The sequence below is a fragment of the Silurus aristotelis genome, assembly GCF_946808225.1.
Source record: "Silurus aristotelis genome assembly, chromosome: 4".
Classification (NCBI taxonomy): domain Eukaryota; kingdom Metazoa; phylum Chordata; class Actinopteri; order Siluriformes; family Siluridae; genus Silurus; species Silurus aristotelis.
In genome coordinates, this window is record NC_139577.1 from 25,168,019 (window position 1) to 25,186,817 (window position 18,799).

General features: G+C 37.4%; 1 protein-coding gene across 5 annotated transcripts in view; it reads right to left on the reverse strand.

The window, feature by feature from the left end:
• The window catches only part of psda (pleckstrin and Sec7 domain containing a), a 33,555-nt gene that overhangs the window by 1,399 nt on the left and 13,357 nt on the right, over nt 1-18,799 (reverse strand). For 3 of the 5 annotated variants that reach the window (XM_083538488.1, XM_083538491.1, XM_083538492.1), the window contains 9 exons: nt 18,586-18,698; nt 18,424-18,482; nt 18,195-18,284; nt 7,419-7,462; nt 2,907-3,097; nt 2,559-2,629; nt 2,265-2,422; nt 436-580; nt 74-217 (listed from right to left, as the gene is read on the reverse strand). In XM_083538488.1, the coding sequence (XP_083394614.1) occupies nt 74-217; nt 436-580; nt 2,265-2,422; nt 2,559-2,629; nt 2,907-3,097; nt 7,419-7,462; nt 18,195-18,284; nt 18,424-18,482; nt 18,586-18,698 (1,015 nt within the window). Of the gene's footprint in view, nt 1-73; nt 218-435; nt 581-2,264; nt 2,423-2,558; nt 2,630-2,906; nt 3,098-7,418; nt 7,463-9,896; nt 10,603-18,194; nt 18,285-18,423; nt 18,483-18,585; nt 18,699-18,799 lie in introns of those variants that run through there. The other 2 variants (XM_083538489.1, XM_083538490.1) reach the window with 1 other exon arrangement.

The following is an 18,799-nucleotide window of genomic DNA, read 5'->3' on the forward strand; positions in this document are numbered from 1 at the left end:
TTTTCTCTACAGAATTTCATAATCCATCATTTATTTTTAAAGAAAATGAATCACCTTCAGCAGGAAGCCTCACCTCAAACTCCAGGTACTCCTCCCGCTGCTTGGTTTCTTCTTGCTCCTTCCCTTTAGGCTTCCTCTCCTGAGGAACAGAGCGCAATTCTTGCAGCTCAGAAGAGATGGATCTGAAGTGCATTTCATGCGATTTTACTTGCTCCTCCTGAACAGAGAATTTACCAGAAAATAAATAAAAAAAACATTATGTCTATTGTGTGTACAAATATGTTACAGATAAAAGCAAAGCAGTGAACACTTGGCTGATTCAGAATCTCTCGAATAGCCAAATCCATTCACATCTCCTGATAAATAGCTTGGTGGCTGGGACCACTAAAATAGCAAAAGAAGTTAACAGATGAAGGAAATAAAAATATTGAGTACCTGGGACAGTTTGGTGGTGGAGCCCGGTAGAAGCGGCCGACTAAACTTTTTCTGTGAGCCGATGGCTGCTGGAAAGGGAGGGGCGGAGAACATGGCTGCCACCGTGTTGATGCGCGTGATCCAGGACTGCATCTGCTCCGCATTGCTGGGAGAGAAAAGAGAGCAACTCAGAGGGAATGAAGAAAAGATAAGCACTGCATTGACTTCAGGCTGTGATGACAGATGGGTTAAATTGCATTGTAGTTTTATTTTAAGCAATATAATAAATATGAACTGAAATGAATGTAGCACAGCAGTTATGCTGGTATGTAACACATTCGACTGAAGACTGAGGAAGATTATGGGTATTTAGTTATTTTCTTTCCCATATCACCAAACCAGGGTTGTGTGTACAAAAGGTTTGACATGTTTTACTCAGAGTTCAAATAATCTTGTGTGAAAGTAGTTTTCACACATGCTTTAGGTAATGATGATGATCTGGGGTTTTCTTGATATGCACTAAAATGCTTAAATTGCATCATATGCAGGAAAGCTATCTTTTTCTAGAGTCATTTGCAAGGGCTACTGCATCATGGCATGCATCACACAGAGAAACAGAAGCAGAAAGATTCAGAACCAAGAAAAGATTTAGACCACTCAATCACTCAGCTTGCAAAATGCATTTATTAACTACTTTTTTGATGAAGTACATACAGTATATGTACATGTATGTCATCAAAAAGTTATAAAAATGTTTATTTAGAGAAGTAAATATTTAGAGAAGCATATTTATTTAAAATAATAGAATATTTAGAGAAGCAAATAAATATGTATTCACACTATTCACAATCACACCTACGTTGATGGCCTCCCATAAATATTCCCAGTGCCTGGGTGGGAACTTTAAATCAACTATGGTGAACCTATCAATATGTAAACTTTAAGAATGCTGCACTATAAACAATTATGAAAAATGAAACGATGCACAAGAGCAATCCTTTCGGACAGTTTGAATTCAGAACTTGAAACTACACAAACGTATATATTATTGTACATGACTATGTTCCTTGTGAACAGCACTGCATGCACGAGTGTTTCGGTAGATTTATCTAGGCCAGACTCTCAGGCTGGAGAGGATCCATTCCCCTGAGAGCCACATGACAGAACATCCATCTGGGTGGAGCTCACTGACGAGGCCACGATGAGCTCTGCATTTAATCAACACCCAGGAGTCAGGGCACCAAGTGTGTGTGTGTGTGTATTCTTTATTATCATAAATAATACTCTTTATTTTCACATTTTGCCTTACTATATAAAAGCCACAAAGCTTTTATGATTTTATCCTGAAGACTCTCCTGTGTCAGACAACCCAACATTGCAGACTAACTGTCACGCACACTAAAAAAAAACTACTCGGCTTGAAAATAAAAATGTATCTATTAATAAATAATTATACCCTTCTTATTTAAATGTGTTTGTGGCACATCCAAGTCCCTGTAAAATAGATGTTATTATAGAAAATGTCATTTATCTGAATCAGCTAATTAGGCTAATTAATAAAAACCTGTAATTTGCCTTGCAAATGGAACTACTGTCAGAGCTGGCATTATAGGCAATTCATCACTTCCTAACCTTACATAATTAAGACATTACAGTGCTTTGGTATAAATTATCAATATACCGTGAAAGTTTTGTAAATCCATTCCTATTCCCAGCCATCATTGTATTTGTTTATTTCTTCGATTTGCATTCTTAGCACTGATCTATGCAATATTTCAACCTGCATTCATACACATTTAATTCCATTTCTTAATTACTTCCACTTTTAGCACACATAATGGAAAACTTACGGGGCCTGGAACAGGAAGACCCTCCAGTCAGCAGTGCGCAGGTAAAACACGTTTGGTCTCTTACTGTAGTCTGCTGCCTTCATAGCTAGAGAGTGGTGGATGGACACAGCGCTCTTCAGGTCCTCATTAGACATCTGCTTATGCGTACTAAAGTCACTCTGAAAGCCAATCAGCGCAGTAAAAAATATGTTTTTTTTAGTAATTGCCCACCTACTGTAGATGCAGTAGGTTAAATATAAAATTAATTTTCAGTTAAAGTAAGAAAATGCATTTAGATGAGTGTGTTAAAGTTACCTTTTGCAAATAAAGGACCAGTCCTTTCAGGAAGACATAAAATGTTTTCCATCCTCTTTTACCTCGAGGCGCTGTGACAATAGGTTGGTAAAGTTAGAATTATACATAAGCATACACACACACACACACACACACACACACACACACACACACACACACACACACACACACACACACACAATATAAAGACTAATATATATATATATATATATATATATATATATATATATATATATATATATATATATATATATATATATATATATATATATATATATATATATATATATATATATACACACACACACACACACACACACACATACATACAGAGGAAGGTTAACATACTTCTCTTGCCATCAGGGTCAGCATGCATCTTGCGCACAAGGAAGCCTTTCTTATACAACTGAGCATTGGATTGCTGTGCCAGAGACACGAGAGGAGCACCGCCACTAGTAATCCTCTTCAGGGTGTGGGACGCAGAGTCTGTCCTGCTGTCAGCCAGTTCTGACACAGACTTACACACTTCCTCTTCATCACTGTAATTAAACACACACACACACACACACACACACACACACACACACACACACACACACAAAGAGCAGAATGTGAAAAACTGCTCAGTCTATTCTGAGCATAACACAATGAACCAGTTCTCCAGAATCCCAATCTTCAGATTTCTTCATTTAAAGTTTTAGAATTAAATTCTTTCATCATATTTATGTGTTTGAGTTTTATCTTTATATGTTTTTATTAATATAATATATTAAAACAAATTAATAATTCACATATCAAATTTTACATAGTGTCACTGTATACATGTGGAAATATTGGGAGCTTATTAGTTATTATAACAGGGTAAAACAAAATACAATTTGTAACTTTTATTTAAGCTTCTGTGAGAACAATTATTGTAAAAATGTAAAATATTTTATACAATGTAGAAATATTTTCCAACCACAGCTTGTAACAATGAAATGCCAAAAAAAAAAAAAAACCCTGAAAAAAACAAAATATTTTTGGTGACTTAATTAATTAATAAATAATCCTCATTAAATGATATAACTAAACTTTACACTAAAAATGATTTCAATTTAGTTTAATTATAATTTCAAATATAAAATTGTCAGTAATTTGGTTAGTAAATAACACCTTTGCCAACTAACAATATACCTTGCATCTGGAAAGTAATCACAGCGCTTCACTTTTTCCAAATTTTGTTATGTTACAGCCATATTCCAAAATGGATTAAATTCATAATTTTCCTTACAATTCAACAGTTTCCTCTATGGTGCTTGGAATTCAGGCCAAAAAAGTTAAATCTTTGTTTATCATGGTCTGAGAGTCCTTAAGGTTCCTTTTAGCAAACACCAGATGGGCTGTAATGTGCCTTTTACTGAGGAGTGGCTTCTGTCTGGCCACTCTACCATACAGGCCTGATTGGAAAGTTCTCCTCTCTCCACAGAGAAACGCTGGAGCTCTTTCACTGTGACCTTCGGATTATTGTTCAACTTTTCTCCTGATTCCCTTTTCTCCTGATCGATCAGTTTGGCGGGCAGCCTGCTGTAGTAAGAGTCCTGGTGGCTCCAAACTTCTTCCATTTAGGGATGATGGAGGCCACTGTGCTCAGTGGGACCTTAAATGCTGCAGACATTTTTTGTACACTTTCCCCAGATCTGTGCCTTGATACAACCCAGTCTCGGAGGTCTACAGACAATTCCTTGGACTTCATTGATTGGTTTGTGCTATGGCATGCACTGTTACTGTGGGACCTTATTTAGAAGGGTGTTTGCCTTTCCAAATTATATCCATTAAACTGAATTTAACACAGATTGACTTCAATCAAGTTGTAGAAACATCTTAGGTATAATCAGTGGAAACAGGGACTTCTTTCACGTTGTTGTTATGGAGTATTTTTTATGTAATTCTGAAGTAAATAATAAATTTAATTCATTTTGGAATAAATCTGTAACATAACAAAAGGCGCTGCGAATACTTTTCAGATGCACTGTATAAAAAGTAATAGATAGTTTAAACATTTAAGATCACTACTGAGCATTTAATGAATATTTGTATATACCTTAAAATTTTTTGTATCTAATTAAGACACTACATAATGAAGAAACCTTAAATGCCAACATCTTTCACAATAAAAATACTGATCATTGGTAGATCAAAATTTTCCTATTTTCAATAAAATACTCCTAGTAGAATCAAACCCAGATCTAAAATCTGATTTGAACACATGCCCACCATAACACCGACAATAGCAATTGGCTGCTTTCCCATCAATCTGATTATTCAGGTGGAGGTGTGATCCGTTGATCGAACTAAGTAATTTAAGTGCAGTGCAGTTTTGTGTCTCAAACTCAGACATTTCTTCTCTCTGAGACAATCACTTGCTCAGCTCTAAATAAGACCCCAATAATACTTTCAATTTTGATATAGTAGATGTTTAAAATTCATAATAAAGCTATAGTTGTCAGTAAAAAATAATCAAGTGATGTTCAAAATATTTGTTTTTCAATTTTCTGACCTCTAAGGTGCATATACTCCCACACAGTGACAAAAACACAGAAATATTAAGCAATATTAACTCCTACACAAGAGCCTACAAGAAAATGGCACAAACCTGTACAGTACATTATCGTCTTCACATGTATGCCATTCAGATATTCCATTCAATTTATTGTATTTGTATAGGGCTTAAAACAGTGGACATTGTCACAGTCATGTAAATTAGATGTGAGTTAGATACCTACATACAGAATACTAATGTTCTTTAACTGACACATGTATTCCGAATTCACAAATGCAGGACTACTCAGGGACTATTAGTCAGATGGCCACACAAACCTATAAAGGTCATCCTAATTGACCAGTTAAAATTATCTTCAGTTTACATTTTTTGGTTGTACCACAAATGGTTTAATATCTAGAAAAATGCATAATCTTCACATGATTTGAATAATCTCTTATAGTACTGTAAGTAAATGCCAAATTACATTGTGGATGGATGGACGGACGGACAGACAGACAGACAGACAGACAGACAGACAGACAGACAGACAGACAGACAGACAGACAGACAGACAGACAGACAGACAGATAGATAGATAGATAGATAGATAGATAGATAGATAGATAGATAGATAGATAGATAGATAGATAGATAGATAGATAGATAAATTGTTAACACAAATTTGGAGGTACACAATTGTATATGATATCTTTGGATAATGTAGCATAAAATTTCACTTCCCCTGAACTAGATGACAGAAACCTATTATCCTATTATTGATCACCTTTGGAATAAATTGGAATACTGATTGCACCTCAGGCCGTCTCACCCTGCAATGCCCGACTTTACTAATGCCCTTTTAGAGCACAAATATAGACAAAAACACACTCCAAAATCTAATGGGAACATCATCCCAGAAGCATAGAGGTTATTATAACAGCATTATAACTCAAGGGATGTGGAATTGCATGAGAGATGTTAAAAAATATTTTTTCAAAAGAACATATTCATTTTAAAGTCAGGAGTCCACAAACATTTGTCTAGTGTCAACAGAGCGAACCACAGAATGCAAAAATTAATTTTTTTTAATCTGTGGCTACCATATAGTAAATTATTGTATATGATGTTAATATTGATAATACAGTTAATACAGATAATGATAATGCATTTAAATGAGTACATATTATAAACCTTGCAGTTGGATCTGCTCTCAGATTTGTGCTGTTACAGAAAATTAATCAACACTTCTGACTATTTGTTATTGTTCTATTACTGTGAAAAAAGGACATGTTATTTCCGGTCATTGGTAAATGCCTCATGTTATTTGACTTTGTGGTCAATGCCTTAGCAGCTAATGACAAACGCCATTTCATTCCAGACAGTCAGCACAGCACAGCACAGCACAGCACAGCACAGCACAGCACAGCACAGCACAGCACAGCACAGCTCTCTCTCTCTCTCTCTCTCTCTCTCTCTCTCTCTCTCTCTCTCTCTCTCTCTCTCTCTCTCTCTCTCTCTCTCTCTCTCTCTCTCTCTCTCTCTCTCTCTCTCTCTCTCTCTCTCTCTCTCTCTCTCTCTCTCTCTCTCTCTCTCTCTCTCTCACTGGTACGTAGTCTTTGCCTCCCAAATGGTAATGCTCTCATCTGTTGCTTAGTAACTGCTAGACTCCCTGCCAGGTTCTGAGAGAGCGAGTACAAGAGAAGCAGAGTTACTGAATGTGAGTGAATGCGAGAGAGCGAGAGAGATAGAGAAAAATAGATGTAAGGAATACAGATGAATGAAAGAGAATAGAAGAGAGGATGCAGCCAGCTCTCCTCCCTCGTTCACAACATACCAACAAACAGCGCTAAAGCCCTCGAGGAGTCAAACGACTCAGCACGCTTGCTCTCTTGCTCTGTGTGAGTGTGTAGCAGTGCAGTTACAAATGTGCACCAGGCAGAGAAAGATTTCGACCTGTAATTACACTAAGGCAACTAGGGAGCCGTAGTCATAGAAACAGAGTTCAGGAAGCCAAAGTCTAAATCAGGGGCCAGGACATCACGTGGTTTTGCCCAGGTTAGAAACACGTCAGCTCAACCTATCACACGCACCTCGACCTGCAGGAAAAATGCTTTACCACCACACACCATCTTACCATGTAATCAGTGTTAGCACCTCAATACTGCACCTTACTGAGCATGAATATTTAGGACATTGACCAGAGAAGCCTGCTCTTATGCATGCTTATGTATCATTTTAAATATGCAAATAATAAAAAAAAAAAGATAAAGAATACAAATAAGAGAAAATATATAAATAAATAGCCCATTTAGGGTAAAACCAAATGATGAACTCACATTGTCCATTGCAGCTTTTCATTCTTGATGGAGTTATAGAGTGCCTGCAAATGAATGAAAAAGCCATGTGTCAATAAACAGAACAATACAAAAAATGTTCACATAAAATATGGGCAATATCGCTAAGAGGTTATACACTTAGTAGACTATATTTAATACTGCGTAATCAAAAGGTTTTAAAAAATATATACAAACTGCAACAACAAATTGAAAAACGGCATGGTGACACAGGAGCAATGCCATAACTCCAGGGTACCGACAGTTTTCACATTTTCTAGCCGTGTGAATGAGTTTACGCGAGGTTCTTCAGTTTTTTCTTACCAAAAACATGCAGGTGGATTGCCAACTGTAATTGACCCTTAGGTGTGAATGAATGTGTGAACGTGTGAGTATGGTGCCCTTTGTTATACTGGCATCACATTCATGGTGTACATGATGTAGTATCATTCACCTATGCACCCATTTAAGCCTTTGCTCCATCTAATAATGAAGACATACCTTTTCCTTCCTCTTGCGTGTTTGAGGATGGTTTTGGCCATCTTGTACTTTGCCCAGCAGATCAGGAAAGGCTAAGGGCCTGAGAGAACGTGACCGTGGTGCTTTGGTGTAGCGAAATGGTTCTGTGACACTAAAGTCCCGGCCACACCGCACTGAGCACAGAGAGCGCGAGCGCAGACGGCCAGCCGAGTGGATACTGTTCACTCCAATCATTTTAAAACCTGGAGCCTAACTTCTCAACTGTCCTAAATAGCTCGCAGATAACACTGAAGTTCAGATACAGCTCTTGTGAGTGCAAAATTTAAAAAAGGATGGGAGCTCCTTTACAGCTTGGCTCGCTTGAAGTTGAGAAGCCCTCGAAAACCTCTGTGGAGACTCCAGCTCTTTGATTATAAATTCAGTTTTATTGATTATGCACAATGAAATAACATCCAAACCTGGGATTTCCATCACAAGAGTAAACTTTCTGTTCTACTCTGAGCAAAAGCAGTAAGAAACTGCAGACAAACAAGGAAGCGGTGCTGCCGATCCTTCTGACTTCCTGTTTTGTTTTTACTTTTATTTGCAGATGTGAATCCTCAAAGTGATGCCATGAACATGCACAGCTGACAACATACATTGCATACGACGCTTACAGGTTTGATATAAATTAAGCAGATAAAAAAATGGTGACATGGCACAAGAAAAGAGAAAACCAGACATGCACACATGTCCAAGAGAAAACCAAAGACCAAAAAGTGCAGCAAAAGAGGGAGACTTCAACTCCTGCCTTTACTCACAACGGCATCCCAGAACTCGCTGTGACGTCACAGTCACTCACCCCTTTGGGACAGGAAAAGAGACATCAAATGAAAGATGGCAAGGCAAAGAAAGGGGACAGGCACTGCAGGAAAGAGTGTAGGCACAAAGCGATAATTTGATTGCCCTATAGTTGCTTCGCAGTTTTCCTCTATATCACCCTGTTTCTGTCTTTTCCTCCATAGTGCTCCGGATGTCTGCATTTGTATCCATCAGTATGCGCCGTATTTCCTTCCTTCATCCAAGTTCTCTCTCAATTTTGGTTGCAATCTTTTTATCATTTCTTCTCTCATACACACTAGAGCTTGATGTTGTGTGCATAGTAAAAACCAGAACACGTTTCACATCCCTCTCCTTCCAGTCTCTTTCTTCCTCTGCGGTGCAGATAGAAAACGGACTGAATTGCACTGAGAAGGATATCTGATGTGGGAGGAGTGCTCACCCTCCCTCTCTCATTCTCTCCCTCTCCCAACCTGTTCTTCTCTCTGCCCAGCCAACAAATAACAGTCCTCGGATCTGCTCTGGTCCCGCCTTCTGGCGAATGTCAGAGCTGAGTGCTGGCTTCCCCAACACAGCGCATCATATGGCAGCAGCACTACAATTAACCTGTTGCTCTGCCCCCATGAAGGAAATTACTTCACATCAAACTGAATGAAACTTTTATTCACAGTAGGTTAAATGAAATAGCTGCTAATGTGCTGTGTGAATGTTCAAGGATACAACACAGGAGTAGGCTCATGGTGTAATGGTCTCTTTGCTCATTAGTCTCCTCTTGTCTCTATAATCTATAAAGTCTAATCACTAGATATTTCCAACTTCATTTTTCCTTTTCTTTTGCTAAAAAGATCAGGGACACTGGGTACTCTGCAAGCTCTAAGGATATTGCCTTAGTCAACTGTGACCGGATTCCTTGTGTAAACCATCATCCAGGTGTAAGGCAGCTTATAATCGAGCTGTAAGGCAGCTATAATGCTTCCAAATGTACCATTCATCAATTAATTTTTCCAGTAATTGCTTTATCTTCATCCAATAGATGCTATTAAGACAAGTCTATTACAGTACACCAAATACACACACACACAAACCTTCATACACCTATTCTAACCTAGAATAAATCTACATACATTCATATATATTTTTTTAAGAGCAAACCAGAAAGAACCTGCAGAAAAACTACTCTGACATTAACACAAGTTTAGGATTAATCCAGGGACCCTTATAATGCTTATCCTACATAGCCTACAGAACTGTGTGGGAGACCGAAGCCTACACCAGGAAACTCAGGGACCAAGACAGGGGACACCCTGGTTGTGAGGCAAAATCTATTTTGGAATGCCAATCAGCCCCAATGTACATTTTTGAAAGGGGGAAGAAAACTGGAGAAACCAGAAGAAACCACAAAACAAAATGAGAACATGCAAATGCTGTGCACTGAATTAAAACCCCAAACCTTAAAATGTACAATATTTGTAAGAAGTACTCACTAGTCATCACTTATAACAAAAAAAGGAATGTATTATTTTTATTAAAAAGATTTTTCTATTACATTTTATTTGAACGATTTATTTTTCAGTAGTTTGTCTTTTAACAACCCTGGTAGATTCACTGCACAAAAGAAGTATTAGCACCCTTCAATAAATAAATAAATAAATAAATAAATAATAATAATAATAATAATAATAACACAAGCAGTAAATGATATATTGAGATCAAATATACATCATATAGATTATATGTATTGTTAATGAGAACTACATTTTTCCTACAGGAACCTATCATTCTATAAAACATAGTATGTAATATTAAACATACTATAATCATAATCAGATAAACACAATAAGGTAAAGATGACTGGCTGTAGTAGATAGTGTATATCACAATTCCAAACCTGTGAAAAATAAAAAATATGAAAATCTTAGTTCCTAATTACTAACATATGGTGCTGTATCTTTGTGTATGAAAAGTGTTGTTTTTTTTAGCCAGAGCAGTGTTGAGAAAGCCTGTTTAGCTGTCAGTGTGGGCAGTGTGATAATGTGGTATAGCTCTTGACTCTTATTTGCATATCCTCCACAACCTCAATCCAGGAGACACAGGAAAAAAAGTACACTTGGCATACAATAAGGTATGGCAAGAAAACAATTTGTAGATTGGAAGAGGTAATAAAGGGAGGATGAGGAATGCAGAGTAATGAAGATGGAGACAGTGAAATTTGCAATTCCTTTATGCCACCACCTTGACAAAGGCTCATCTCAGCAGGAGGCAGGCAAATTCCCATCTGCTACAATCCTCAGTCCTCCCTTTTTTTCACTGAGCTACTCACTGAAATCAGAAGCCTTGCACTCCATCTATACTGAGCTACGCACCAACGTAAAGCTTCACCTGTTGCCTCCTGACCATCTTAGCTCATCTTTTGCCTACACTTCACACTAGTAGCTATTCTGGGAATTAGGCATTATATGAATGGATGAAAAGAAGATAAATTTTTTGTATGTAGATAAAAAATCAGAGGCTCTTTGTATGATTTAGTACCTGACACTAATTAAATGCTGACATCAGCTTTGTAACTGAGCTACCATTTACAAGATTCTGTTGCCAAGTTACTTGAGGTGTGGTTTGCTTTAAGACAGTTTGCTATCATGTAAATAAATAAAATAAATCAAGGAGTCAGCTTGAATAAAAGATACTGATACTCAGTAATGGATATAACTAACTCTCTCTCTCTCTCTCTCTCTCTCTCTCTCTCTCTCTCTCTCTCTATATATATATATATATATATATATATATATATATATATATATATATATATATATATATATAAATGACTTTTCAAAGGGGGTGTACTCATGTATGCTGCACACACACATATACATGTATATAAACACACACACACACACACACACACACACACACACACACATACATATATATATATATATATATATATATATATATATATATATATATATATATATATATATATATATATATATATATATATATATATACAGTGAGGAAAATAAGTATTTGAACACCCTGCTATTTTGCAAGTTCTCCCACTTAGAAATCATGGAGGGGTCTGAAATTGTCATCGTAGGTGCATGTCCACTGTGAGAGACATAATCTAAAAAAAAAATCCAGAAATCACAATGTATGATTTAACTATTTCTTTGTATGATACAGCTGCAAATAAGTATTTGGACACCTGAGAAAGTCAATGTTAATATTTGGTACAGTAGCCTTTGTTTGCAATTACAGAGGTCAAACGTTTCCTGTAGTTTTTCACCAGGTTTGCACACACTGCAGGAGGGATGTTGGCCCACTCCTCCACACAGATCTGGCCTGTCGCTGAGAAACACGGAGTTTGAGCTCCCTCCAAAGATTCTCTATTGGGTTTAGGTCTGGAGACTGGCTAGGCCACACCAGAACCTTGATATGCTTCTTACAGAGCCACTCCTTGGTTATCCTGGCTGTGTGCTTCAGGTCATTGTCATGTTGGAAGACCCAGCCTCGACCCATCTTCAATGCTCTAACTAAGGGAAGGAGGTTGTTCCCCAAAATCTCGCAATACATGGCCCCGGCCATCCTCTCCTTAATACAGTGCAGTCGCCCTGTCCCATGTGCAGAAAAACACCTCCAAAGCATGATGCTACCACCCCCATGCTTCACAGTAGGGATGGTGTTCTTGGGATGGTACTCATCATTCTTCTTCCTCCAAACACGTTTAGTGGAATTATGACCCAAAAGTTCTATTTTGGTCTCATCTGACCACATGACTTTCTCCCATGACTCCTCTGGTTCATCCAAATGGTCATTGGCAAACTTAAGATGTGCCTGGACATGTGCTGGTTTAAGCAGGGGAACCTTCTGTGCCATGCATGATTTCAAACCATGACGTCTTAGTGTATTACCAACAGTAATCTTGGAAACGGTGGTCCCAGCTCTTTTCAGGTCATTGACCAGCTCCTCCCATGTAGTTCTGGGCTGATTTCTCACCTTTCTTAGGATCATTGAGACCCCACAAGGTGAGATCTTGCATGGAGCCCCAGTCCGGGGGGGGATTGACAGTCATGTTTAGCTTCTTCCATTTTCTAATGATTGCTCCAACAGTGGACCTTTTTTCACCAAGCTGCTTGGCAATTTCCCCGTAGCCCTTTCCAGCCTTGTGGAGGTGTACAATTTTGTCTCTAGTGTCTTTGGACAGCTCTTTGGTCTTGGCCATGTTAGTAGTTGGATTCTTACTGATTGTATGGGGTGGACAGGTGTCTTTATGCAGCTAACGACCTCAAACAGGTGCATCTAAATTTAGGATAATAAATGTAGTGGAGGTGGACATTTTGAAGGCAGACTGACAGGTCTTTGCGGGTCAGAATTCTAGCTGATAGACAGGTGTTCAAATACTTATTTGCAGCTGTATCATACAAATAAATAGTTTAAAAATCATACATTGTGATTTCTGGATTTTCTTTTTTAGATTATGTCTCTCACAGTGGACATGCACCTACGATGACAATTTTAGACCCCGCCATGATTTCTAAGTGGGAGAACTTGCAAAATAGCAGGGTGTTCAAATACTTATTTTCCTCACTGTGTATATATATATATATATATATATATATATATATATATATATATATATATATATATATATATATATATATATATATATATATATATATGTATATGGCCAGTACAGATCTTTGAATTTATCCCTCTGAACTCGGACTAAGTTTGAATGGTAATTCCAGACCAGCTCGTCTGACATCAGTTCCTGACTTCAATAAAGCTTTTCTGGCTGAATACTCAAAAGGTTTTAATGAAGGGCCTTCCCTGAGAAGTGGCTGTAATTTCTTTAAGTAATTGTAATGTTAATCTATTATTGGATGTAAAACAAAACAGATATGTGCAGATACTTTCGATAATCTAGTTTACATAACATTACTAGTGTATTAGTGTACATAAGATTACATGGTTTCCACCAGGCTTTTTATTGTATACCATATACCAACACACGAAGAAGCCAAAAACAGAAACCGAGTTTACAGCACAGACAAACAAATTATCAATAGACATTTGAAAGGGTCACTTTTTGGTCAGTTTTGAGGTAAAATTTCCAGGTAAAACCAACATACAGGTTATGGTACTAATGATCAAGCACACATAAATGTTTCTATGAAAGACATGAGAGGTAGTACTCATAATACCTTAGGTGTAGTATCTGTGCATGCATTATGAAGTCACTACAATGTCTGTGATCTACAAAGAGACTGCTTGTCCTTCTTGAGATGATGAAAATCGCTACAGACATCCTCTGGCAACATTACTTAGCAGGCATATGTCAGGACAAAAGAGGGAGCGGAAGGTGTTGGTGTTTCAGAGGGATGGTGTTTCAAAGCACATGTGTGGGAGACAGAAAAAAACAGACAGAGTTGTTTGGTGTGTGTGGTGGCTACCCACTGTGATTTAAAAACCCGGCGTGACCAGAGTGGTTCAGGTGCGGCCATGACGTGCACTCTTTTTATTCACTGATCTCAGTAATCCTGCTGGAGTGATAAAAATAGACTGCCTTTTATTTTTCACAAGCGCACTTAAACACAGGAGGTTCAATGTCACCGACTCATACAAATCCTTTACTGTGCAGATTGTGAATCCCAACATATCACATGCCTATTGTATATTTATAATTAGGCTGTGCTTGAAAGGGGTGGGAATCACTGCACAGAACAATTGCATCACCCACTTATGAGAACAATTGCTTTTTCTAACTCAAAAGATTAACAGTCTGTCATCATTACAGTGCTGGTGATGCTATAGTCAAAACAAAACTCATCCAGTTAGTGATTGGACACTGGCTATTTAATGCACCGAATGTACTATTTTGACATTTAACATTCTTTACACAAAGCACTCTGATTTTTTTGTGTGCGATATATTAAAGAGTATTATTACAGAGTTTTAAAAATGACTTATTTACTTTAAATGCTTTTCAGTCTGTGTTTTCAAGGTCTAATTAAAAAAAAAAGCCATTAAGATGCAAGGCTCCAAATTAACTAGAGCATCTTTAAAATCACAGCATGAAATCACTGACCATCACCACAAACCGAGATCATTATCTTCCCTCTAGCAGATTGCATCTTAAACAGCCACCCACACTGGCTTTTCTACACACACATGCTATCAGATTAATCACACCCTCAGCTTCTGCACATTCTTTATCAAGGCACCTTCCAGTTGCTAGGTTATACCATTATTACATTTCCCTGTGTTTTACATATTGCATTCTGCATGTGAACTTACAGTAAATGCTCAATGCATTCACTCATGATCATTTATGAGACTTATTTATGAGATTTCTCTCTTTTTTTCTTTTCTTTTTTTTTTTAACCCAAATCAGTTTTTATTAGCACTTTAACAGTACGGATTGTCACTATGCATTTTTACAGAAACCTGGATGTAGATTGAGATTCCTGATGAGAAACAATACAATCTACAACACTACTTCTGGCTGACACCTAACCCTCAACTGCTCACTAGTATAAATCAGATAAATGAAAGTTCCAATTGCCATAAATTGTCCAAATGCCATAAATGTCAACCAAATCATTACTGTATATAGGCATAGAAGAATAAACAAATGTTTTAAAAAAAAATCATAGAAGCCTTATAGTCATTATAATAACAAAAGCAGGTCTTAACATTCAGATTTTAGGCAGTGCAAAACTTTCAATGTGAGAGCATCCATAAGATAAGAAAAATGTATACTCATTCATTTTATAATGTAATGTATTGTAATATACAGTGAGGAAAATAAGTATTTGAACACCCTGCTATTTTGCAAGTTCTCCCACTCAGAAATCATAGAGGGGTCTGAAATTTTCATCGTAGGTGCATGTCCACTGTGAGAAACATAATCTAAAAAAATAAAATCCAGAAATCACAATGTATGATTTTTAAACTATTTATTTGTATGATACAGCTGCAAATAAGTATTTGAACACCTGAGAAAGTCAATGTTAATATTTGGTACAGTAGCCTTTGTTTGCAATTACAGAGGTCAAACGTTTTCTGTAGTTTTTCACCAGGTTTGCACACACTGCAGGAGGGATTTTGGCCCACTCCTCCTCACAGATCTTCTCTAGATCAGTCAGGTTTCTGGCCTGTCACTAAGAAACACAGAGTTTAAGCTCCATCCAAAGATTCTCTATTGGGTTTATGTCTGGAGACTGGCTAGGCCACACCAGAACCTTGATATGCTTCTTACAGAGCCACTCCTTGGTTATCCTGGCTGTGTGCTTCGGGTCATTGTCATGTTGGAAGACCCAGCCTCGACCCATCTTCAATGCTCTAACTGAGGGAAGGAGGTTGTTTCCCAAAATCTCGCAATACATGGCCCCAGTCATCCTCTCCTTAATACAGTGCAGTCGCCCTGTCCCATGTGCAGAAAAACACCCCCAAAGCATGATGCTACCACCCCCATGCTTCACAGTAGGGATGGTGTTCTTGGGATGGTACTCATCATTCTTCTTCCTCCAAACACGTTTAGTGGAATTATGACCCAAAAGTTCTATTTTGGTCTCATCTGACCACATGACTTTCTCCCATGACTCCTCTGGATCATCCAAATGGTCATTGTTAAACTTAAGACGTGCCTGGACATGTGCTGGTTTAAGCAGGGGAACCTTCCGTGCCATGCATGATTTCAAACCATGACGTCTTAGTGTATTACCAACAGTAACCTTGGAAACGGTGGTCCCAGCTCTTTTCAAGTCATTGACCAGCTCCTCCCGTGTAGTTCTGGGCTGATTTCTCACCTTCATCAGGATCATTGAGACCCCACGAGGTGAGTTCTTGCATGGAGCCCCAGTCCGAAGAAGATTGACAGTCATGTTTAGCTTCTTCCATTTTCTAATGATTGCTCCAACAGTGGACCTTTTTTCACCAAGCTGCTTGGCAATTTCCCCGTAGCCCTTTCCAGCCTTGTGGAGGTGTATAATTTTGTCTCTAGTGTCTTTGGACAGCTCTTTGGTCTTGGCTATGTTAGTAGTTGGATTCTTACTGATTGTATGGGGTGGACAGGTGTCTTTATGCAGCTAACGACCTCAAACAGGTGCATCTAATTTAGGATAATAAATGTAGTGGAGGTGAACATTTTAAAGGCAGACTAACAGGTCTTTGAGGGTCAAAATTCTAGCTGATAGACAGGTGTTCAAATACTTATTTGCAGCTGTATCATACAAATAAATTGTTAAAAAAAATCATATATTGTGATTTCTGGATTTTTTTTTTTAGATTATGTCTCTCACAGTGGACATGCACCTACGATGACAATTTCAGACCCCTCCATGATTTCTAAGTGGGAGAACTTGCAAAATAGCAGGGTGTTCAAATACTTATTTTCCTCACTGTACTATCATATTAAATAATATAATATAATATCCAAGCTGAGCTAGTTTTTCCTTATTATGTGACAACTAAGAACCTGGAAGAATGAAGGCTAATGTGTACATCCTGTGAAACCTATAAAACCAAAAAAAGATTCATTATTTCGCACTGCAAATTCAGGTCATGATTAGAAAAATAAAGTCATCCCAAATTAACCAGATAACATTCAAAAAAACCTCTCCCAAAGATTCAACCTTATCCTCTTACAAAAATAAAGTGGGTGCTCAAAATAAAATAACATATTTTAACAAATTAAAAAGACTTGTGTAGGGGAAAAAGACCACATAAAAAAACTTCTATTACAATCAATAACACAAAGACCAGCCATGCATGTTCTCAAAAAATCATTAATGAATCAACTACTGAATGCACACTTAGTTCTGAGCCATTTAATCAAAATTCTAAACAAATGTACCACCTTATTAACATTTGTAACGAAAGTAAGGTACAGTCAGTGCATTCAGAGTGAAAGAGCTATTGTAAGTGCTTTCTAATTATCATAATTTAATATATCTTTGTGTATGATTTAGAGCAGACAGAATATTAGATATATTCTAATAAAATAAATTATTCTATATTTTATGTACTACTGTATATAAAATAACGAACAAAAAAAAATTGTATTCACTCAGACAGTTTTGTATACCAAACATCAATGATAGGTCAATGCTAGCAAACGCGCATGGTATAAGCAGGGTAATTCAATGCTTCACATCATGTGGTTCTTTCTTTCTAATGCCATATCATGCATCATGTAACGCACACCTAGCCATGAATTACCCCTTAATTGAGATACAGTACATCAAGAAGTGAATCTTGAATCCCTCTTTTCATTTCAATTATTACCAAATTCACTTTAAATCAAAATATTTACTAATCTGTGTTGTGATATGACAGTTTGTATAACAGACAGATTTGTAAATTTATACAGCGAGAAAGGGAACACATACAGCTGCCATTGTAGCAGTGTGAAAGTGTAAGCATCCATTGTGTTTGTGTGTGTGTGTGTGTGTGTGTGTGTGTGTGTTTGAAGTTACTCACCTTGAGCAGGTCTTTGGGGAAATTGTGCTCATCATTTAAACCCTCCAGGTTTCCTATAAACTGTGCACATGACATCCTCTTCCCCACATTCTGCATAAATAGAGAGAATGAAAGATTTTAAACATTTTCAAACATTTATTGTGCCTGTATCACATATTTCATAATGCAGAGTAGAAAAAAACCTTATCACAAATTGTAATTTCCATTCAGTGTAACTGTTCAGACTCACATGGCCATGTAGGTCTGTGTTGAGCAGCATTAAAGCGCAGGTCAGAGTGTGAACACTGTCTACAAAACAAATTCACAGCATGAACAACAGAGCTATCTGGTTGTACAAAGGTGGTGTTACAGCCTCAATGTGAGGTAGATGCTCACCGCATGTGTGATTTACCTTCATTTGGTACAGTGTTGGGGTTGCACTGATGATATCTTCTTGAGAAATGGGACAGCACTCGTTCTCTTTCCTGCGTCTCACCCATAAGAGCAAACTCTCTTAGGAAAATTCTGAATAACAGAGATGTATTACCTTATGTTGCTTACAGATTGATATATAGGACTACACAGTAAAATATTAAGTGGATTTTTTATGTGTTGGGTTTGTTTCA